A 25,036-nucleotide genomic window follows, 5' to 3' on the forward strand; every position below is an offset into this window, starting at 1 on the left:
TCTCCTCTGAAACTACTGGGCCAAATTAAACCAAACACAATCATCATTAGGGTATCTAGTAAGTTTTAAAAATGTGTCTGGTAACGGTCAACCAACCAAGATTTATACCCGCGATCCCCCTTAAATGGCTTGCAATCTAATGCAAAAAATCCCAAGGCTGTATTATGTTTATATATATACGAGGTAAAATCCAAGGTCAAAATCTAGAACGTCAGGGATCTCAAATCAAATCACCCTAACTTAATTAAATTTGGTTAGTGAGTTTTATCACCATACATGTATTCTTAAAAAGAGGAGAGGAAACTCTAATTAGCATACTCTTAAATTTTAGCAAATAACAATTAAGTGTAAATATGCTGTCCTTACATGCATGCCTTATCTAATAAAATATGGTGTTTTAGGATATTTTTATGATGGTATAATACTAAGCCTTTAACAAGAGGGATTGTGCTTGATATTCATTCGATGAAGATATAATCTTTCAATTAGTTAAATTGAGGTCTGTACTAGTTACCATACCTGCCAACTTTTCAAAATGCCCATGGGGGTTTTGCGTTCAAGATGGCTGACATAGTCCTAAAAAACCTTCAAGGGGCCTGCAAATACATTTTAATGTTGTTTTTTGGCTTGTTTATACTTTTATAAACCTAGAGTCATTGTAAAATTAATTGTTTTGTTTAAATTGTGGACAAAATTGCTCTTTCAAAATTTCAATTTGGGAGCCTCCATGGGGGAAATCCCCCGCAAATAGTGACAGTTGGCAGGTATGAGTTACTGTTTGGACAGAATTTAAAATAATCCTAAATTCAAATTTAAAAATGACCTTTACCCTTCAACTTGAGCATATATTTTTTTTGAACAATGATCTAATACCAAAAGACCCTAGATAGATTTTTACCAATAATTTTAATGCAGAAGGGGAAATAACTCTCATTTGAAGTTTCTGGACTGGGTCGCTTTGATCAGAATTGTTTACACTTAATGACTCCAACCAATTTCCAAATGTTATTACGATATTTGACATTAAGACTTTATGATCTTTCATTTGCTATGCAAAAACAAGATCTGAAAGGTTTGATGTTTTGCATTTGATGATCCCATCTTGCTTATTTTTTAGGAGAGGAATTTCATATTTGAATTGTATACACAATGACCTTACAAGTTTGATTATTTTGCACTTAATACTCTAACCATTTCCACTGGAAAAAAAGGAGTTTAAAATTTTCATTTATGAATATAAGCTCATTACAACGTTAATTTGATATATCAAAGTGCCAAAAATGATGCAATATCAATTATATACATAGAACTTATGAAACTTACAAAGTCGATGCAAAAAATAAAAATTTCAAATTGATTTTTTGGGGTATTTTTCATAGAATGTTTTTGGCATTTGGTCAAACTTATATCCATGTAAAACTTTTCAATTTCTAAAAAGTTTAGGTGGTAAACTGTTGATGATTTAGAAAAACATGCCTCCACTCGCAAAATTTCAAACTGCACTATCTCATTAAAAACAACAATAGATTTCTCAAATCTGTAGAAAAATGATCATGATGATCTACTGTGAAAGGACAACATTTTAGGGGAAATAATTTTAAGGTTCATCAAGGTCACAATGAATAAAATACATGATGCAATATCAAACTTGAGAACTGGAAGTTATAGAGACATTGGACAACCACCGTTTAAATCATGACTACTTGAGCTTTCACATGTCACAAGGTCAAGGTTATAGTACACTTTGAAGATTAGGGTAAATTTGATCCTGAGTTGACGTTGACCTCAAATTGCAGGTATTAGAATACTGATTAATTTTGCAATTGATAGTAGGTTCATATCTGTTACCTTTTCAAAGAAATACTAAAAAATATACTTTTTAGAATTATCTTGTTGTAACTTTTGAACGGCGAGTTTTGGGCTTAATGTGTGAAATGTTGAGGTTCTTAGGGAGGAATGGATCTTTGACACACTGTGTGTATTTTTATCATTTTTGAATAAACAAGCTTGAAATAGCAGCGTCATTTTTTTTGGCTAAAGACCTTTGACTTTGAGTGCTTATTGAAGATCTCATGAATGTAAGATTTTGGTGGATGTGCCTAGTCTCTACAACTTCCAGTTCTAGAAATCCAAATGTTTCTGTTTTAAGGAAAATAACTCATTATAAGGATTGATAACAAACTAAGTGTATATATTTATAAATATTGCCATCAGTTCTTGTAAATGTTCCATCTCTATTACTTTTTAAGAAAAATCCAAATAAAAAAAATTGCTTCAAGGGGATATAACTCTCAAAAGTGATGGTGAAATCCTTTGCATCCTCGTGAACTTATATGGTTGTACATCATGATAATATGTAACTATTGTCTTAAGAAGGTCATGATAATATTAAAAACAAAAAGATGGGGCCATGTTGAATATATAGGAGATTCCATCCACAGAGGATGATGAAACCCTTAACAGGGTCACCTGGGAATACTTCATAATATGCAGAATCTATAACCTTGATTTTTTATTTTGGTCTTGTTTTCAAATAGGTCTAAATTAAGGTTAATCTTATTTTTTACCAGACTTGAATCAGTGGGGGGGGGGGGGGGGGGGGCTTTGATATGCTGAATCTAAAACATGTATTTAGAATTTTGATTTTGCGTCCAGTTTTTAAGTTGGTCCAAAATAAAAGTTCGCTTGATTTCAACAAAAATTGACTATGAGGGGTTCTCCGATATATATTGAATCAAACCATGTATTTTGATTTTTGGACCCCCTTTATCAATTGGTCCACATTTTTGTCAAAAAAAAAATAGAATTCTTGGGGTTCTTTGATATGCTGAAGCTAACCATGTATTTTGATTTTTGGACTCCATTATTAAATTAGTTCACACTGAGGTCTAAATGGTAAAAGATTAAAGGTTATTTGATTTCATCAAAAATTGAATTCTTGGGATTCTTTGATATACTGAATGTAACCATTTTTTTTATTGGACCATAAGAGGTAAAAATAAAAAAAGTTCTAAGACCACATTTATTCTGTGTCAGAGACCGATTCTGCGTCAGATATTTAATCACAAACCAAATTTAGGGCTGTATTAGGGCTTCTCATGTGACACTAACAAATTGAATGTCAATAGCCACTCAACATCGATAAACGTATTCATGTATTTTAATTATGAATTGGTATTCAGTTTTGCTACAAAAAAGGTGGGGGTAACAGCTATATGACCTCTTTAATTAGTTAAACTTAATTTTTCAGAGGAATTTTATCATTTCATATACACAGTTGGTGTGATTGATCAGCAAAGTATGCATAATACATATTTTAATTTTTCATTATGAATTATCAAGATCTTTTAACCGAATTTGGCATAATAAATTGTCTACCAACAAAAAAAAACTGGCAAAGTTGTCTATTAACTTCTCACAAATGTCAGTCAGGGGTAATACTTGTACAAGTGTATTTTATTTACTTGAAGAAGTGAAAAAAAATATACACATATAAGTAAATAAATAATTTTTGAATAATCTCCCCTTAATTTTCTGAAAAATTTACTTGTATAAGTAAATTTTTCATACAATCCCACAAAAATCCTCAAGTTTTGAGGTGTAAAATCAAGCCTTTAATGATTTTTCCCAGGTTTGCTCAAATTTTTTCATTAAAGTTCAATGTTTCATCTCATAAATTCATCAAAGAAACTGATTGAGCAAAGATCTTGTATATTTGCGCAAGGCAATCAAAAATTGCTCCTTTGGGGCTTGTAAATGAGCAGTGTTAAGAAGATAACAGACAAATGAGACTTTCATTGTCCATGAAATTACACTTAAATGATTAGTAAAGACATTTGCAAAGGGTACACAATTTAAAATTCTATTAGAGCAAAGAAATCTTAAGAATTCAAGAAAAGAAGAAAGGATGATTTTTTTACTTATACAAGTAAAAAATTCTGAATGCCTAAGGGACATAACTAAGCCAATAATTTTTTTACCTATACAAGTAAATAAAATTCACTTGTATAAGTATCCTACAAATTTACTTATATGTGTATATTTTTTTTTACTTCTTCAAGTAAATAAAATACACTTGTCATGTAGTACCCCTGACTGAATGTATTTCTCATATAACAGGCTATTATTTGAACTTGGAATTATTTTTAATTATGGAATTTATTGACTCTTCACATTGAATAATCCGCAAAGCGGATTATGTTAAATGTGAAGAGTCAAAAATTAATTTTATGGTTCAATAAATTCAAAATAAATTATTGCCATTCATTATAAATAAATTTCTATCAAAAATAAGGCTCAAAGATATATATTAATACGAATAACAACGTACACAGATTTTTGCGTATGAATACACAATGTTAGAGTGGGCGTGTCGCCATAAAAATTGATAACATTGAAAAAAAGCTAATTATTTTAACCAATCAGAAGACAGTAAATTCACCAAATTTATTTATTTCATTATGACGTCACAAGATGTACTCATATTGATTTTCACGAAAAAATCAATGAAAATGGGTAAATTTCCATAGATTGTTGGACAGGAAACATAGAGCGCATTCGTCGACAACAAAGATCTTTTAAAATAATGTTTGTGAAGACATTTCACATGTCTTATTTGAATCTTAAGCTTGTCGACGCCTGCACTGTATGTTTCTTGGTCCTTTATTTGGTTGGAATCTAGCAGATTTTGTCAAATTTCACCAAAATCCCTTATCTTGACCTTTTTGGATGTAAAATTCAACGTTTTAGAATTAAACTTTGACAAAAACAGTTCTGTTTAACTTTCTAACATGTGTTTAAGGCAACTTAAAACATTTATTGTCTTCTAACTATGAACTTTATAATTGGGGCCAAATATGGCCCTTACCAACTTACTCCTTTGCTTTCACAATTTTTATACGACCGCAAAAATTGAATTTTTTGTTGTTGTATATTAATGGTATCACTTCGTCGTCATTGTCTGAAGACTTCGGTTTTTGCACTCTAGTAAAAGTAAATAGAAATATATGAAATTTAAACACAAGGTTTATTACCATAAAAGAAAGGTTGGGATTGATTTTGGGTGTTTTGGTCCCAACAGTTTAGGAATTAGGGGCCAAAAAGGACCCAAATAAGCATTTTTCTTGGTTTTCGCAATTACTTTAGTATAAGGTAATAGAAATCTATGAAATTTTAACACAAGGCTTATGCCCACAAAAGGAAGGTTTGGAATGATTTTGGGAGTTTTGGTCCAACGAATTAGGGGTCAGAATTAAACTTGTTTGATTTCATAAAAAAATGAATTATTGGGGTTCTTTGATATGCCAAATCTCACCGTGTATTCAGATTCTTAATTTTTGGTCCTGTTTTCAAATTAGTCTACATTAAGGTCCAAAGGGTCCAAAATTAAACTAGCTGGTTTTCAACAAAAATTGAATTCTTAGGGTTCTTTGATATGCTGAATCTAAACATGTACTTAGATTTTTGATTATGGTCTAAGTTTTCAAGTTGGTCCAAATCAGGGTCCAAAATTATTATATTAAGTATTGTGCATTAGCAAAAAATTTTCGATTGCACAGTATTGTACAATAGCAAGAAATTTTCAATTGCACAGTATTGTGCAATAGCAAGAAATCTTCAATTTCACAATATTTCGCAATATCAAGAAATTTTCAATTGCATAGTTTTGCGAAATAGCAAGAAATATTCAATTGCACATTATTGTCCCGTTTTCCAATTGGTCTACATTAAGGCCCAAAGGGTCAAAACTAAAATTTCTTTGTATTCAACAAAAATTGAATATATGGGGTTCTTCAATATGCTGAATCTAACCATGTCTTCAATATTTGGGCCTGGTTACCAAACTGGTCTACATTGAGGTCTAAAGGGTCTAAAATTGAACATAATTTGATTTCATTAAAAATTGGGGTTCTATGATATGCTGAATCTAACCATGTATTTAGATTTAGGATATTGGACCATAATAGTAAATGTCTGACTCTGATTTAAAATTTTTAAGTTTTTAATTAAGTTTAAGTTCTTAGACCACATTCATTCTGTGTCAGAAACCTATGTCGTGTCAACTATTTAATCACAATCCAAATTCAGAGCTGTATCAAGCTTAAATGTTGTGTCCATATTTGTCCCAACTGTTCAGGGTTTGTCCTCTGCGGTCGTATAAAGCTGCGCCCTGCGGAGCATCTGTTTTTTTTTCTTTTTTCTTCTCTTGCTAGGATTTGAACTAATATATATAAACCAAATACAGTTTTAATGAAAAGGCATTATGCCTCTTAAACATATTAATATGTCACCTCCAGGTGCATATATATTAATGAGTTAAAAAAAAGGTTGAACAGAAATTAACCCTATATTTCATAGCAGTAAAACAATTCTTTTTTATATGTTTCTATAGAATATATTTGAAACTTGACATAACATGGTTACTAAAGCTTGTACACTAGACACAAGAAGGCTAAGGGTGGAAATTTACTTTCTTAAAATATGGTATGAAATGTTGTGTAAAATTTGTCTATAAAACAGAACAGGATAAAACATATACTCTAACTCATGCCAAGTAGTTCTCTATTTGAAGCACCTAGTCTGACTGCTCTAAGAGGAGGCCCTTTCCAATCCTGCTTCAGTGATTCCCTATATAATCAACGATTATTTTTTCACTTTTAAAGGGGGGACCTTGAACTCAAATATTTAACTTTCTTTGGCTTGAACAGACAAATTAATGTCAATGACTAGAACTTTCTGAATTTTGTATGATCCAGTGCTAATATGCAAAGAGTTAATGTTTTCTCACAAAACTCTTGCACTTCCTATTATTATGAATACCATGTGATATTGTTGAAAGACCTTTAATCTTTCAATTAATTGTTCCTACAACCATTGTCATTTGTTTTTTACAATTACAGATCACAACTCTGATGATGATTTCCAACCCAACCAGACCTATGAGGAACGCCTTGAATCAGCAATTGCAGATATTGGTTTACTCAGAAATTACTCAAGACCAGCAAAGAGGTCAAGGACAGCAAAACAGAAACCAGGTCCAAAAGCAAAAGTAGTCCGGTTAAGATTTTATCTGCTTCCAGATGGCAGTGACCTTCCCAAGTTCACAAAACCAGACCCACTTATTGAGAGGCATCAAAATTTAGGATATGGTATGTAAAGCATCAACTAAATATTTAAAAAAAAATCTATACATCATAATACCAGAGTAATTGATATTGTCTGAGCCACATTTTTTTATGCCCCTGTCGTAGTGGAGGGGGCATTATCGTTTAAGTTTCACCCTTGTCAGTCTTTACATACATCTGTTTGTCCAAACCTGGTTAAGTTCTTTCAACCAAATGTTATGAAACTTATACACAATGCTTATTACCACAGAACACAGGTTGGGTTTGATTTTTGATGGGGTCACTTATACCATTTTATAGTTATGCCCTTTACATATTGACAAATTGATTTTTTCATTTCCATTCTCAGCTAATTAATTAAGTTTGTCTTAACCAAATGATATGAAATTTATACACAATGTCTTTACCACACAACATGGATTAAGTTTGAATTTTGTTGGTGTCACTTTTACGGTTAAAGAGTTATGCCCCTTTACCAAAAGGAAAAAGTGCTGAGTTTTCCGTTCCTGTTTTCTTACATGTACTTATTTTGCTTCTACTAAATCTACTAGATGTTATGAAACTTTTACACAATAAAATTTTGAATGAAAATGGGGAATGTGTCAAAGAGACAAAACCCAACTAAAGAGCAGAAAACAGCCAAAGGTCACAATGGGAGAAAACCACACACTGGAGATGTGCTTCAGCTGGCCCTAAAATGTACACCAGTTCAATGATAACAGACATAATACCAAACTCCAAAATATATAAAAGAATCTATCAATAAGATAATGTCCATCACCACAAAACACCCGTCAAGTATGAATTTTGGTTGTCATTTCACCATTCTAGGGTTATGCCCCTTTTTATTGTTTGTTTCCATTGTCTTACTTTATTAAGTCTGTAATTAAACGTTATGAAATGTGTATATAATGCTCATTACCACAAAAGTCAGGTTTAGTTCAAATTTTTGTAGCATCACTTAAGGTATTTACTATAGATCAGGCATCATCGTGTGTCCTTAGGGACACATTCCCTCTTTAATTTTTTATCAATATTGTTCAGAATGTCCCTTGAATAATTCATGTAATTATCGATGAATTGTTAACATATAAAAAATGACTTCATGAGAGATATGATATTTTGCTGGTACAAAAAGTCTTGTATATTAACCTTATATTATTATGGATTATCTTTAGACATCTAAAAAAATAAGATTTTTCTTGCTTGAGCTGGTACCCTAAAAGTGAGAATAACAATGATAAACTGTTAATGACTAAACTAAACAGGCAAACTTTTACCTTCTTTACGACTGATCTGCAAAAAGATGTGTTCTTTCTATGTGACGTCATCAGGCATGGTTGCCTTTTTTCGCGCCATCACAATAAGAAATTCAGAAACAATCAAGAAAATTCGACGTCATAATCGGATTTTAACCAATGAAGAACTGATATCAAACGAACTACACGTTGATTAATTTTTTTTATACAATGGGTTCAAAAAGGGATAAATTGACAAAGAATTAGAGAAATCTATTTATATCTATATTTATGTTAACATCGCTTATATGGTCATCAGATGACTTTAGAGGTCAACTGAGTAATTATTTGATGGCATCTAGACCAAAATACACGAAACAAAGCTACATATTTTCATGGCTATGTCCTGTTAACTGTTTATTTTAGTCTTTTAAAAGTTTGAATAAATGTTTTACATTATTATAGATCCAATTTGAGAATTTGATTATAATCGGTGAACATGAATTTGACAGCTAGTGCCCCTTTAAATGAAATTAATTTATAATGCAAAGGTTTTTTTTATATAGGTTTTTTAGATTTTTTGTACTTGTGAGTTTGTATAAGGACAATGTTTAAATCATGTATGTGTAGCATGAAGAAACATCTTTTTGTTTCTGATTCAAATTCTATTATGAAAATTTGAAATTTTTATTGCATTAGGGGTATAGTTAACAAATTCTTATTTAAACAAAAAATCAATTTTTAAATCTTCTGTGGGTTTTTAAGGACACCTTCCTAATGGATTTTTAAATGGAGATGCTCAAGGTTTAAATACTGAGGTTAAAGGTTAAATTTTTTGATTTTCGTGGAAATTAATATATACAGTGATTTAATGTGATTGGTTCATGGTAAACCTTGATTTAATTTGTAAGCAATTGTTCTTTAAATTGGTATTATATTAGTTCAGGTCTAGGGTTAAATTATTGTTAAATAGTGTGGTTTTTTTCATAGGATTTCCAGTGATGTATTACAGCAATTTCAAGGGTAAAAACCATCCTGTGGCACTCCACCTAAGTGAAGATGAATTAAAAGAAATGTTGCAAAGCCTTTTCCCAAAGCTAATGAACAAGACATTCAACCTTTACACCCAGAATCAAAGAAGAAAGTTGACTGAGGCACCATTTCATCCTCAACACTTCAAGGACCTGAAGTACCAAGGAGTTGTCATAATAAAAATCCAAGTATGTACTTTATTTTAGATTCATTTTTTTATAACTTTTTACTGAGGGAGCTTACTATTTGAGTTTTTTTGGGGGGAAACATGACATAAGTCTTGAGTAAAAGAAAAGGCAGGATGACAAGTCATAATAAAATAAAATCAAGGGAACGCCACCATCTAAAAATGGATAATTAACGAAAGGAAATGAAAAATCATCTCGTTTATCATAAATTTTAGTATTAAGATTTCCGTTAGTGATATAGATATCAAGACCGAGGAAAGGGCAGTGGTCATTGTTAGTATTAGCATTTAATTGAAAAAAGTAATAGTTTCTGGTTATAAATTATGGCACTTGTTATGCCCTCACTGTAGGGGTGGGGCTAATCATGCATCTGCTTGTATGTCGGTTTTACCATCTTTTCATCCTCCTTCCAAAGATTTCCATCACAATCTTTTGAAAAATGCAAAATGCAATAACTTTTTATTTTTTTCTGAATGAAATGACTTAATATTTGGCTAGAAAATTTATACACTTTTTTACTTATTTATGCTTATTAGCCAATCTCATCAAAATTATTGGCCAGTGAAGGAGTAAAGTCGATAAGGGTCATATTTGGCCTGAATTATAAGGGTCATATTTGCTACAAGATAAGAAATGTTTTAAGTTGACCTAAAGACATGACAAAGTTGTATAGAACAATTTCTGTCATAGTTTTATTCTAAAACGTTGATTTCTACATCCAAGTTAGGTAAAAAAAAGAGGGGCCATTTTACTCCTTTCAAAGTTGCTCTTTTGAGTCCTGATTATAAGAAACACTCCAGCTGCAACTGAATTACTGCAATGTTTGACTTTTGAACAACTTTTAGCAGGATTTATATAATTATGGTAAAAAGTTGTTATTAATTTGTCATAGTAGGAAAATAATTAGAATAGAATCAAACTAATAGTCAGAAATATATTACCACTTAAATATTACTAGTTATGGTAGTGTATATAATGTTTCAATTTCACACAAAATCACACAATCTTAATTTTTTCTTTCTTTTTCAGGATGCTACAGGAAATTTAGTGGTAAGTTACTATTTATATTATACTTATTACAACCCCTCATCACTATTTTATAATGTCTGTTGGTCTGTCTTTCAGTGATCACTTGCCATCACTTGGTGTCTGTTGTTGTAAACTATTTAAAAAATCTTCACCTCTGAAACTACTGGGCCAAATACCATCAAACTTTAAATAAATGTTCCTTAAGATATCAAGGTTATAAATTGTTTCCAAACTTTTTATCCATTGACAAACATGGCAGCCATTGCTCAAAATAGAACATAAGGGGTAAAAAGCAGTTTTTGGTTACATATAAAAAATTAAAGCTTTTAGCGCAAGTCTGACGTAGGATAAAATTATCAATAGGTTAATTTCTATCAGCTCTGAAATTAAAAAAAAAACACCAAAATACCCAATGTTGGGTTGCTGCCACTAAACTGGTTAATTTTGCAAATTTTGTTGCAGTTTTGGTATTATCTTGAATATTATATAAGGTAAAGATAAACTATATAAACAGCAGAAATGTTCAGCAAAGTAAGATCTACAAAAAAAAAAGTTATATGACCTAAATGTCAATTGATCCCTTAAGGGGTTATTGCCATTTAAGGAAAATTTTACACAAGTTGTTTATGTTTTTTAATTTTAAAATCTTGTCAAATGAATCTAGTATAAAGGAGTAGGTGCAGTAAGACCCATTTTTGGCCCCAAAATTTAGCAGTTTTACAAAATTGTTAAAACGTAAAGTTTAATTTAATTATTGGAAAGAAATATGCTTCTGTTACTTAAATTGGGCTGTTTTTAACAATAGAATGCACATATATCAGGTACTAGTATCATTAAGACATGCTAATTAACTGAAATCTTCTCAATTTTAGCATTTTAGTTAAATTTAGAAACTGATTCCGTCTCAAATAAAAGTGGCTGCATTTGCGTTCAATCTTTATATTTAAATAAAAGTTGTATTTGATGATTATACAACCATATATGAAGGTTGAGGATGAACACGGCTGCAGCCAACATCTGTAAAGTGACATTTTTTGGCATGAATGATAGATTTTTCATATTTAAGCTTGAATAGGAGCATTTTGAATGAGTAAATCAGTAAAATCTTTCACCTAGACTAAAAGAATCAACTGAAATAGACACATAAGTGATAAAAAAATGTCAAATCTTTCATCAGATGAACCTTACCCTTACTGGACCTAATTTTGTATTTTATTTCTATATACGTCAAGAAATAATTTTTTTAGACACAATGACTTAAATGGAACATATGGGTCAAATGCATTTATTTGCTTTTGAAACATAATATGACAGATACAATGAAAATTTAAATGGCATTTTTAAGCATTTTTATTAATATATAAATATTCCTTATTTTTGGTAAAATTTAAAAAATAATGAAATTTTATTATAGAATCCTACAAACAGCTTAACAGTTCCTACTTCAACTGCAGCACTTGCAACATCCACCCAGCCTTCAACTTCCAGGCCAGTATCAGTATCTACTCCAGCCAGACCAGTACCCATATCTACTCCAGCCAGGCCAGTACCAGTATCTACTCCAGCCAGGCCAGTACCAGTATCTACTCCAGCCAGGCCAGTACCTGTATCTACTCCAGCCAGGCCAGTACCAGTATCTACTCCAGCCAGGCCAGTACCCGTATCTACTCCAGCCACACCAGTACTAGCACCTTCTCCTACTACTACGGAACATGAACTTACTCAAGCTACACCTAATCATCAGACCTGGATCTCATCGGGAACTCCAGTGGTAATTTATTATTATTATTTTTTAAATTGATTGGCTTGTACAAAACGTTTCCATAATGACTACAAGAGTTCTAGTTAATTCTGATTTAAAAGGCATTGATATGATTTTTAGTTAAATATAGGAATACATTTTCTTAAATATCAATTCCATTGAAAAAATATAAAGATTTTTGTAACATATTACTACAGGTCTTGTTTAGAACCAATTTTCCAGACAAAATAGTTTATAGGTTGACACCTGGTCTATAAACAAGCTTATTTAAGCAGCAACCAAATATTTTTGTTGAATATAGTCATGAGGGTTGCAAAAGGGATACCTTTATGGCAAACAACGGTGAAAATTCTTAACAAATGACTATTTTTTACCTATATCTTCTAATTTCTTCCATAAATTTTTTTAACGAAAATTATTTTAGACCTCTTACGATTCACGATAAGGTTATTTGGACGAATCACAGCATCTTTAAACCAATTTGAATAAAACTTAAACTGAAAATTACTGTTAAAGGGCATTTCTACCCTTATAGTTATTATGGTTATATAAGTTCTGAAAATTGTTTTTTCACAAAATGTCTTTATATCAGTCTTAAGTTTTTGTTCATTCTTTCCAGGTGACCTTCAATCCAAGGCAGCACCTAGTAAATGAACAAGATATTGACTTTGCAAGTTCCCTAGCAGCAGACAGGGAAAAGGTTTGTAATACAAGATTAAAAATTTGATTTCAAATTAAGGAAATATAACATTTAATTCATCTGAGTTCCATATAGTTGTTTCTTCAATTTGACATTTCATTCTAAAACAAAATATTAGCCACAGGGTTAGGTACTAACTGAAGAAATGTATAATTTCCTTTGCTATGTATAAAAAAATATTTTAATGTATCCTGGTCAATATATCAGGTTGATTTCAAAAAGTTTTATTATTGATTTTGTAAGACACACTAGGTTGTGTTTTATTCAATTTAGTTATTTATTTTTAGTTTAAAAGTTTCATATTAAATTTAGAATAATATGTAGTTTTCTATTTGCAAAATTATCAAATAATTAAGAAAAAAAAAAATTACGTCTCATTTACATATATGTGCTACACATGAACATAAAGTTTGTAAAAAACAGTATATAAAGGTCATGTTATTGAAGAAAGAAAACATCTTACTAAAGTTTATTAAGATTCACAATTTGTACTTTGGGACACTTGGAAAAGAAAACAGTGACATTCTTATACAGATTTATTCTGTTAAACGTTTGTAGCTAGTTTGAATGTTTTTTTAGAGAATATTCTATTATTATCTTGTTTTAGAGTCGTTTACATTGAAACTTTTCTTTACAATATTACATGCTTATAAATAATGTTTTCTGAATTACAGGAGGAGTCTAGACAGGCAGCAAGAGCTCGCAGAACATTGGAGCGTACCGAAAGGACTAGGCAAAGAGAACAAAGAAAAGAGGCAATAGAACAGGTTTGTAATTATCACATTACAATTTTTATTTTAAAGAAAAAGAAATATTACTGGTAAACAATCAAGAAAATGGATATATGTGATAAAACTTTTGAAAAACTAAGAAATTGGGAAGAAAAAATAATTTTTTTTTTGGTTTGATAAACAGCTCAAACTCAGGAATCATACAAGAAATTGTTACAGCTCTTTGAAACAGCACAAATTCATAGACTATTAGCTTTAAAAATATTTCAATGTTCTTGCCGTCAACTAGTATTTGAAATAGAATATTCTCATTTGATACCTGCATTATGCTTGGTCACAGGATAAAAGAATCTGTAATTGAAGAGATATCATTTTATACAGAATATTCATTTGATTATTGTTTGTGCTGTTTTATATAGGCTGAACTTTTTATAATTTCTATACCACATACACTAGTAAAATAAAGTTGTCAATAAAGAAATGGTGACAATTTACTCTAATATATTTTTATATGCCTATTTATGGAATACTGATGTCTGTCCGTCTGTCTATACCTCAGTCTGTCTGCCACTCAGTCTTCAACATGTCGTACAATAAATCAAAAACCTTTTACATATAATAGCATATTTGCCTGAAACTTAGGTGATTTGTTTACATTTATGAATATATGATGTTCCTTTCAGGTTTTTATGTACAAATTTTGTGTTTTATTTTCCAAAACTTGTTTTTTTCTATCTTTAAATTTTTATATATTTAGATTTAATTTTTCTAAGTAAGACAATGTAATTCATAAAAAGGGGAAATTTCCCAGCATTAAGCTTTTCATAAAACTTGGGTCTTTAGTTTATACCTATAGATAATACCCTTGTAATTATTATTCATGAATTTCTGATATAAAATTGAAACTTGATTGAACTTTATCCTTTGAAAAAAGACATGCATATCATGCTTTACATAAATAAGCAGTGAAATCCATACGTTTTTGCTTAAGAAAGAAATGACACTTAGTAATATTACGAGGGTGGAGCATAATATATTCCTTTTGTTTTCAGCTACAAATAAAGGCTGTTGGAGATCTCCACATCTTATTCATAACATCTCTAGCTGAGGATCACGTCTCTCTAGTATTTGTGTTACCAGATCAGACAGTTTTAGAAAAGACTGTTTCTAAGAAAACATCTTCTGAGGTAACTATTTACTTATTGTTTACTCTGGGGATACAGTACATATATTCAGAGATGGGTCCAATTACCTTCAATATAATTGATTACATTACAATTACTTTGTCAGTTCTGTATGATTAAATAAAGGAGTAGGTCCGTTAAGGACCGATTTTGGCCTCAAATTTAAGGTTCATCTGACGAAAGATTTTTACCACTTTTTAAACACTTAAATGTCTATTTTATTTGAATTAATTAGTTTGTGTGAAAGATTTTAACAGATTTAGTCATTAAAAACGATCCGATTCAAGCTCAAATATGAAAAATCTACCTAATATGCCGAAACATGTCACTTTTCAGATGGTTTTTGGTAAAAATGAAAGTGGCCGCATCCGTGTTCATCCTCAACCTTTATATATGTTATGTATTATCATAAAATACAACTTACATTTCAATATTAAGGATGAACACGAATGCGGCCACTTTCGTTTTACACGAAAACCGTCTAAAATTTAACTAAAATGCTAGAATTATGAGGATTTCAGTAATTTAGCATGACTTAATGGTGCGAGTACCGGATATATGTCCATTGTATTGTCAAAAACAGCCCATATTTATGTAGCAGAAGCATTCTACTGTCCAATAAATAACTAAAGGTTTACATTTTAACAATTTTGTAAAACTGATATATTTTGGGGCCAAAAAGGGGTCTTACTGAACCTACTCCTTTAATGAATTCCCAATTTCTAGAAGTTGTTGGTTAAATATTAGTTTTTTTCTCTAATGAATGTTATAAATTACTGTAAACATTTATTTTTCTAAAGTTATTGATAATAGTGTTCATAAACACGTTTTAAAATATTGTACTTATTAAAATGAAACTAGTTTTTGAATGTATTGATGATTGGGTTGCTAATGATAAGCAATATAAAAAAGTGGTATGATTGCCAATGAGACAACTCTCCACAAGAGACCAAGTGACATAAATTACGATAGAGTATTGACCTTAGAGTCATATGAAACCTCAAATTAAAAAACAAATATGCACATGTTTTTATAACTTAATGGATAGTTTACATTTTGAAACTGATGTACACATAAAATTTTCTGAAGAAAAATTGCTTTAAATTAATTTGTCCACATTTAGAAGATTTTTTTTTATAATTACGTGCTTCCAGGAAGCATTTTACGACATATTTTTTGGCATGCAAAATAAGACAAGTAACCTTAGCATGACCCTTCTTGTAAAAATTGGGTGATCGCAATAAATTTTTATCTGATTGTACGTGTTATACGTCTGCTTTATATCCATGATTCTTTGTTGATTGTTCTCTATAAGGTGACAATCGGCAAATTACGGCTTCAAGCCATAAAAAATTAGCCACCATATTTTTACATCGTATCAGAAAGAGAGGATAAAAAATTGACAATTACACAATATGTTCTAGCGTAAAAATGGAAAAAAAATTGTATTAAATCCTTACTTCTAAATCTGAAATAATGAATTTATGCTTTAATGCTGTTGCTGGGTCTGTGAATTACTTATAAGTTTATTTTCTCAACTCTTCAGACTCTTCACCTGTATGTAGAGGCATGTACAGATGTTGTTTTGGCAAAGCTTGTGTATTGTGGTCAGCTACTGGTAAGAGAGGATTCAACTATAGAAAGCCTTGGTATAACAGGGAACTCCAGAATCATTGTTGAAGAGAATCTTGAGGTAGATATTCATAAATGAAATTAGATTAATTCTATGGTAGCTTGGGGCAACAGTTTTCTTATATTGGAATTTTTTTCTTATTTGAACCCAGAAAAATATATTTGGGAAACAGACTAAAATTTCTCTAAAATATTAAGAAGAGTTAGGTTGATTTTAACGTTTTATTTTCCTGACGATTGAGTGTGCTTGAAATTTTGTTAGAGAAATATTTGATGATTTCTGAATTTAAAATACAGATATTATAATCCAATTTATTAACTATATACAAAAATGTGTACTGGAGTATGACAATTTAAGATTTTATATTATGCATAATGTGTCAACAGCCAAACTATCATAGAAATCATTTAAATCCCATATTTTTTTTTTTTTTTTATATTTTAAATTTGGAATATGTAATTTTTTTTCAAACATTGAGAACATATAATTTATACTTCCGTAAAAACCAAATTCACTTAAATGATTGCATGGCATTTAAATTTACTGATATGTCTGCTTTATTTATGATCAAAGCACTGATATAAGTTTCTTTGGACCGTTTATCATTCAACATCAAAACATAAAAAAAACTAGTATGTTAAGTATTTGCCTCACTAGAATTCAATGTATCCTTGCCAACATTTAGTTAAAGTCTTGTAGATGAACAGAATAATCACATGTTACATTTTATGATTGTTAAGCATGTTCATCATGTATGAAGGCATTCACTATATCAAAACCTATAAAAAGCTTGATTACAAATCGTAAGATCATTTCATGCCCAATATTCAAAATATGATGTATTGCCATGCAGAAGTATAAGATGCTGACTCAAGCAAGAAGTCAGTCTGCAGTTCATAAGATTTGGTAAAACATAATGGGCATAATTTTTAAGTTAATTAAGAATTCAACCAATATTTCAGTTATTTTCTGTACATTTTGTATGCGACCACACTTGTATTCGTTTAATTTGTATGGGTTCTATATCAAAAGACTTGTCACTTTGGAAATATTTTTATGTACACTATAAAGACAGATTCTGAATTTCACCTTCATTTTTTAGGAAAGCCTTGATGATAGCAGCTCTGAAGAAGAACCTGAAGATTCAGAACCTATCAACCTCCTTAATGTAAATGGTAAGAAATTATTTAATAGGAGTTTTTGCCCAATTTTTTTTACGAAATATATGAAATTATAACACAAGGTTTATGACTAAAAAAGCAAGGTTTGGTTTGATTTTGGGGGTTTTGGTCCCAACGGTTTAGGATTTAGGGGCCAAAAAGGACCCAAATAAACATTTTTCTTGGTTTTCGCACAATAACATTAGAATAAGTAAACAGAAATCTATGAAATTTTAACATATGGTTTATGACCACAAAAGGAAGGTTGGGATGATTTCGGGAGTTTTGATCCAATTTAAATTTTTTTAGTTTTTAAGTTTAAGTTCTTAGACCACATTCATTCTTTGTCAGAAACCTATGTTGTGTCTATTTAATCACAATCCAAATTCAGAGCTGTATCAAGCTTAAATGTTGTGTCCATACTTGCCCCAACTGTTCAGGGTTTGACCTCTGCGGTCGTATAAAGCTGCACCCTGCGGAGCATATGGTTTTATGACAAATTGAAACATTGACGGCAAATTTTAAATTGTATCAGTAGGGAACATTTTAAAACAAAGATGTAGTGGTATGATTATCATGAGACTTACAAGTATTCCTGTTATAGACAAGGTGACCTAGTTGCTAGGAAAGTTATTTGTCCCAACTTAATTATTGCCATCAACAATGCAAATACATATGGCAAGCTGTTTTATTATTTGTTTTAACTTCAAGATATCTCATAAACTGATATCTTATATATTTTTGTGCTCCTCCCTAACGGAGGGTGGCATAAAGTTTTATCCTTGTCAGTACATTCATCCTTTGGTTCATTTGTGTTTAAATCCAAAAGTTTCCGTTCTTTGACTTAAGGAAGTTTGCCACACAGATTTACAATAACAAGCTTTTTAAAACAAGAGTTTATATTGATAGGGGTTTATAAAGGAACCAAAAAAGCAAAAAAAATATATATGATATGTCAATGTGCTTGTAAAAAAAAATAAAAAATAACAAAGATTTTGTAAGACCTTTACAGATTGCTTATCATTACATATGTAAAAGATTTATAAAAAGAAAAATAGGGGTCAATGAGCAAAATTTTTTAATGCATTCTGATGGATAAAACAGATTCAGAAAATCGGACAAAAATACCAAACATGACCGGCGAACATCCTTAAGTCAGTCTTAATCATATGTTATGAGACTAATACACAATATTTATAACCACGAAAATCAGATAAAGTACAAATTTTAGTAGCTTAACTTTAATCATTCATTAGTTATGTCCCGGTATAACTTACTATGTAATGCATGCAGGGATCATCATCTGTATCACATAAACCATTCCCTCTTTATTTTCGTTAAGTTATCTCATGAATTATACCATAGCCATATCAAAACTTTGGTCTGTATGATGGCAAAATCATGTTGAAATTAAGGTATGATGTATGTTATAAAGTGAATTTCATACACTGAAACATTCTGCATTATTAAGGGCCTAGCAAATGAGCCAACTATAGGGGCTGGTTTTCCTGTTGTGAAGACCCATGGATTTTCTGTGCTATGTCATGTTCATGTCTTTGAGACACATGCCCCATTTCTATTTATTTTAGGTTCAAAATATATGCAACATTAAGGTTTTGACCACGATTGAGGGTTCACTCAGCAAAGAACACAAAATCAGTACATTTTGTACTCCCACAAAGATTCAATGATCTGTTTTACATGTATACAATGTAAAAGTAACATTTTTCTAAATGATGTTTTATGTTGGGTCTAATATTTTGATTTATTCCAATTGATTGCATTTTAATTGTGACTGTAACTTTCAGATCTCACAGATTTAGAAACAAGAAGAGACAGGATTCAAGAAGGCCTTCTTCCTGCCATCAATGTCACTATTCGAAGAGAAGACATCATTGAAGATGTACTAACTACTTACAGAGAGCACCCAGACATTATTCACCACCACATCAACTGTACTTTTGTTGGGGAAGAAAATGCTCTAGACTTAGAGGGTGTGACTAGGGAAATGTTTTCCGTTTTTTTTATGGCTGTCATTATGAAGTTCTTCATCGGGAACCTTCATAAACTCCCTAGAGTTGATGCAAGAACTTTATTTAATGGGACCCTTCAGTTAATAGGTAAAATCATCAGTCATGCATATGTGTTGTGTAACTATCTTCCTCAAGGAATTTCACCGCTCCTTTACATCTTTGCTGGCAATGGCATATATACTGATGAACTCCTCTTGCAAACATTTTCATCATTTATCACTGAAACAGATAGTAACCTTGTGAACCATCTATTATCAAACACAAACTGGGAAGGCCTACACGCAGAGATTGTAAATCTCATCTCTACATATGGAGGTTTTGAGGTACCAACAAAAACTAATGTTAAACAGACTATTCTTGACTTGGCGAAAATAAATATGACTGTTATCCCATGTGTTCCTATTTCAAAGATTAAAGTGGGTATGGACTGCTACCATTTGTTATGGAACGGTGTTACTGAACATGTGATTATTAATTTAATGAATCAATACAAACCGACACATTTGAAAGTCATCAACCTAATATCCTACACAACATCAGATGACCCAACCCTATGCTCCTTAGAAGAAAAGGTCAAGACTTATTTTGAAAGATTCATCAGAAGCCTTTCCAACCAACAACTTCTCCATTTTCTTAAGTTTTGGACATCAAGTGACATTTTATGTATACCAAGGCTTTACGTTTCTTTCAATTCCACTCAAGGCTTCAACAGAAGACCTATTGCGAACACTTGTTCAGCTACTCTTCAAATAAGTCGATTTTATTTTTCTGCCGATGAACTTATAGAAGAATTCAATATGTATTTATCACATAGTTCTAGTGCAATGTTTGACTCCATATAAATTGTATTGTAGAAAAAGGTCTGTTACTATGAATGACACTAAAAATTATTGCTTCATGTTCTTGACATTTATGTTAACCTAACAATTTTCTCAAAGCAAAATTCTCATCTGCTTTTATTTTTATAAAGATTTGAAAATTAAGAATGCATTATTGCTGTTTGTTTGAATAAAAGAAGAATAAATTTGATGAAACTGAAGAAAAAAAGTAGTGCTCAGTGGCAAAGTTAACATTTTTAATTAATACATGTAAACTATATATAGTAGAAATATGTGATAGGAATATTTAAGCTTCTAGTCTCAACATTCTTCAATGATCAGTTTGAATAAGAGATATGATTAAAATTATGATATTTTAAGATATATGTAAATACCTTTGTTGCTTCTTTAAAAGAAAAAAGAGGTATTTGTTATGCTAATATAATAATAGTGCTCAGTGGCTATTTAGTGTTTGAATTCCAAATATATACTGTACATAGTTAAAGGTCCAAGTTCAATTTTAAGTTCTGATATATCAAAAATATATTCTTTGGAAAAACAATTTATTTTGGATTCTTTTTTATATGGAAGTGCTCAGTGGTTCATTATTTTTTGGTTTCCAAAATTTATATACTGTACATAGTTTATAACTTTATAGTTCAAGTTAAACTTTTAATTTTGTTATATATCATATATATCTTATGATAAAAAAGGGTTATTTTTTAGGACCTTTTGATATGTTTGTTAGTGCTAAGTGGCTCATTGTTATTTGGATTCCAAATATACTGTGGATTCATTATTATTTATTGGATACCAATGTTCGTGGATTTCGTGGGTACAGCAGAACCACGAAATTAAATGTTCAACGAATACAAACTTTTATTAAGGTTTATATATACAGACTCGGCAAAACCATTAAATTAAATATCCACGAACATGCAAGATTTTCTTAATCCACGAAAATTGGTACCCACGAACATAAATGAATCCACAGTATAGTGTACATACTTATTTTATGTTTAATTTATTTATCAAATGATGTTGATAATGTGATAATATAGGGTTATTGCATGAATATTGGGGAATATTGTCCCGAGTAGAATTTTATATTGCACGAGCTTGTGAGTGCAATATATGTTCTACGAGGGACAATATTCCCCAATATTCATGCAATAACCCTTTTATTGTATAGCAATATAATATTTGAAAGTACAAATTGGTTTAAACTGAGATTTTGACATTGATGACATCATGAATTTTGAAGATTTATTGCACTAGTGCAATATTGGAATTTATTGCACGCTAACTTTTGGTTACTTTCTGTGGGAAATATTATATTGCTATACAATGAATAAAATTATTTCACTTTCAAAGTCTATTGTTCTGACTCACTATTTATAACAAGGCTTTTAACTATTGCTGCTTATATTATCATTGATGTTGTGTCTTGATGAAAAATAAAATTATCAGCCTTCAAACTAATTGTTACTATTATCTATGTTATTTAAATATCCATGTCAAACTTGCAAAATTGAGTAGTTTGTTTACTGCTCACATTGGTTGTGAGTGTCCATAAATGGACAGTTACACCATTTAAGTTTTTTTAACACCATATACATAGATAACATATTAGTTGTATCAGAGAAACAATTCTTAGTTTGAACAAAAGAGTTATATGAATCAGGAAGCCAGTTAATACAACATATAAAGTAGACTAATAACCTATAGCACCTGAGAAACTGAAGTAACCAAGCAAACAAGACATGCCTTTAAAAGATTATCTTTCCAGACACATATTTTAAGAGCATTGATTTTGTTGCCCATCCAGTTCTTTTTTCATAACAGTGTGACCTCTTATTTTGCTTGTCATTTGTTGCTGACGCTAGTGTCTGTTTTTTACGATAGTAATGGGGCATTATGTTTTTCTGGTTTGTGGGTCCGTTTGTCTGTCTGTTCGTTTGCCCCACTTCAGGTTAAAGTTTTTGGTCAAGGATGTTTTTGATGAAGTTGAAGTCCAATAAACTTGAAACTTAGTAGGTACACATGTTCTCTATGGTATGATCTTTCTAATTTTAATGCCAAATTACAGTTTTCACCCCAATTTCCCGGTCAAGTGAACAAAGAAAACGAAGAAATTGTCTTTCAATCACGTTATTGGTTATGTCTTGATAATTATTTAAATACTGACCATTTATAGATTTCTACAGGCATCTGTGAAAGCTCTGCATTGAAAGCTAGACCTGTAACTACATCTTTTTTTACATGTATCCACCGTATGTGATCTTCATTGGGGAGTTCTGGTTTTTTTTTGGAGTATAATCCTTTAGAAAATATGTCATTTGTGTACCCACTAAGTTCATTACAATTGGTATCCAAAGAATAATAATGAATCCACAGAAATCACAATTCTCATAACCATGAATGTTTTACAATTCCAGAGTTATGACCTTTACAAATAGAACAAGAATATGTCCAAAGTATACATAATGTAGGATCAATATGTCTCACTTTTGCAAAAGTCTCAGGCTCAACAAAAATTTAGAACCAGGTGGAATAAAACCTAATGAACAATCAAGACTTACATCAAATAAAGTAGAACTAGTGGTTGTAGTATTAAACATATAATTTACCACAAGTGATATTCCATTCACAAATTCTCAACTTGGTGAAACCCACTGTAAAAACATGTGCAATTTGGAAGATATGCATGTAGTTATCTTTTTTATGCCCCACCTACGATAGTCGAGGGGCATTATGTTTTCTGGTCTGTGCCTCCGTTCGTTCGTTTGTCCGTCCGTCTGTTTTCTCACATGTCTCAGTCACTGGACAACAGACATACAACACATAAAATTTGTATTTGTATAAAGGGTATGAAGTATCAAGTTATTCCATCTTTGACCATTGACCAAATTTAGAAACAAAAGTATCTCAACTTTAAAAGAACCTAATATTCAAATGTTACAGAATAAGAATAGGAAATTATTCTTTTATATAAAAGATAAGATATAATTTAATACCAATTAAGGGCCCACACGGGGCATATTGAGAATACAAGTATAAAGAAAAAGAACATTTATTAGCATAAATACATAGAATTTACATACTGTTTACACAATAAAGATACAATTAGATAGTAAAAAAACAACTTGATTTATAGTATATAATATATTGTATTTTATATAGAAAATTAATACTCTAGTTCTAACTCATGTTGACTTGGATAAAATTTCAACCACATATATACATTTTGAATGCACAAATGTGGTCATTTCTGAATTAAGACAATGCCAAAATAAAACAGAACTAAATATGAAATCTACATAGCTGTATTCTCTATAAATGGTTCTATCACCGGTCAGGACTTTATTTTGGTATTGCAAATAGTTAGGATTTCTTGGACTGTTTAGGATATCTACATTTTTGACAAAAGATTGATGTATCCTGGATAATATTGGTTAGGATTTGATTTATGAAAATTATTATGTACATGTGGAAATGTATAACAAGAGTGCACACACTGTAATGTCTCGCCTTCTTCACTAATCATTGATATCATGTTGATAGTCCTTACTATAAAGCTTCATTACAACTGTCACATACACTTTACAGAAACCAAGAAAACTAAACATTGACCAATGAACCATCAAAGTGAGGTCCAAGGTCAGATTAACAATGCCAAGCAGACATGTACAGCTAACAATTCATCCATACAACAAACAGAGTTGACCTATTGTTAATAGTTAAAGAAAAAGACCAAAACACAAACACAAAAATGAGGTCAAAGTTAGATGACACCTGCCAGTTGGACATGTACACCTTACAGTCCTTACATACACTGAATGTACTAGACCTATTGCTTATAGTATCTGAGATATGGAACAAAAATGCAGGCTCAACAAAAATGGATATTACTATAAGATCATAACTTTGAGTATTATTCATTGTTTTGTTTATTGTTGAGGTGCATTGATCTGAGCCTTTTTCAACTAATTTTTACCTACTGTCATAACACCACTTGTACAGTTTCAGTTTAAGGTAGGGTGTTCCCAATCTGGACATATTGTGTCCATAAGCCAATATAAGGGGTTGTCATTGTATCAGTATTTACTTTTGATTTTGTTTTAAATTGTGCATATAAATGAGGCTGCTTGCATATTGGCATTTTTTTACACTTGTCACTGTGGAATGATTCAAAGCTAAGTATAAAGTGTGGGCTTTTACTCTGTGTTTAAGGCTGTATACAAAATTATTAGCAGTAAAATTAAGGGCCTTATTAGGCATACTAGGATTTAAACTATAGATTTGAAAGAGAAAAAAACAGGAATTCATTTATCACAGCATCACCACAAATAAGAGAGACTGACAGCTTAGATCATACACTTCATATTCTGTTCAGTAAAACAC

General features: G+C 30.8%; 1 protein-coding gene across 1 annotated transcript; it reads left to right on the forward strand.

Annotated features, from left to right (window-relative positions):
- The first annotated feature begins 6,903 nt into the window (after window positions 1–6,903).
- LOC143056176 (uncharacterized) lies at window positions 6,904–20,692 on the forward strand. The gene is made up of 11 exons (XM_076229258.1): window positions 6,904–7,148; window positions 9,353–9,582; window positions 10,612–10,632; window positions 12,026–12,382; window positions 12,993–13,073; window positions 13,748–13,840; window positions 14,857–14,991; window positions 16,535–16,681; window positions 17,724–17,796; window positions 19,590–19,684; window positions 20,669–20,692. The coding sequence occupies exons 2-11, from the start codon at window positions 9,364–9,366 to the stop codon at window positions 20,690–20,692; spliced, it is 1,245 nt and encodes a 414-aa protein (XP_076085373.1). The 5' UTR covers window positions 6,904–7,148; window positions 9,353–9,363.
- Window positions 20,693–25,036: the final 4,344 nt, after the last annotated feature.

The sequence above is a fragment of the Mytilus galloprovincialis genome, chromosome 13, assembly GCF_965363235.1.
Source record: "Mytilus galloprovincialis chromosome 13, xbMytGall1.hap1.1, whole genome shotgun sequence".
In the NCBI taxonomy this organism is placed as follows: domain Eukaryota; kingdom Metazoa; phylum Mollusca; class Bivalvia; order Mytilida; family Mytilidae; genus Mytilus; species Mytilus galloprovincialis.

Coding starts and splice junctions, on each gene's coding strand:
- LOC143056176 (XM_076229258.1), top strand. CDS start 9,364: ATGTATTACAGCAATTTCAAGGGTAAAAACCATCCTGTGGCACTCCAC. Junction 16,682..17,723: donor TTGTTGAAGAGAATCTTGAG/GTAGATATTCAT, acceptor TTCATTTTTTAG/GAAAGCCTTGATGATAGCAG. Junction 17,797..19,589: donor CAACCTCCTTAATGTAAATG/GTAAGAAATTAT, acceptor TGTAACTTTCAG/ATCTCACAGATTTAGAAACA.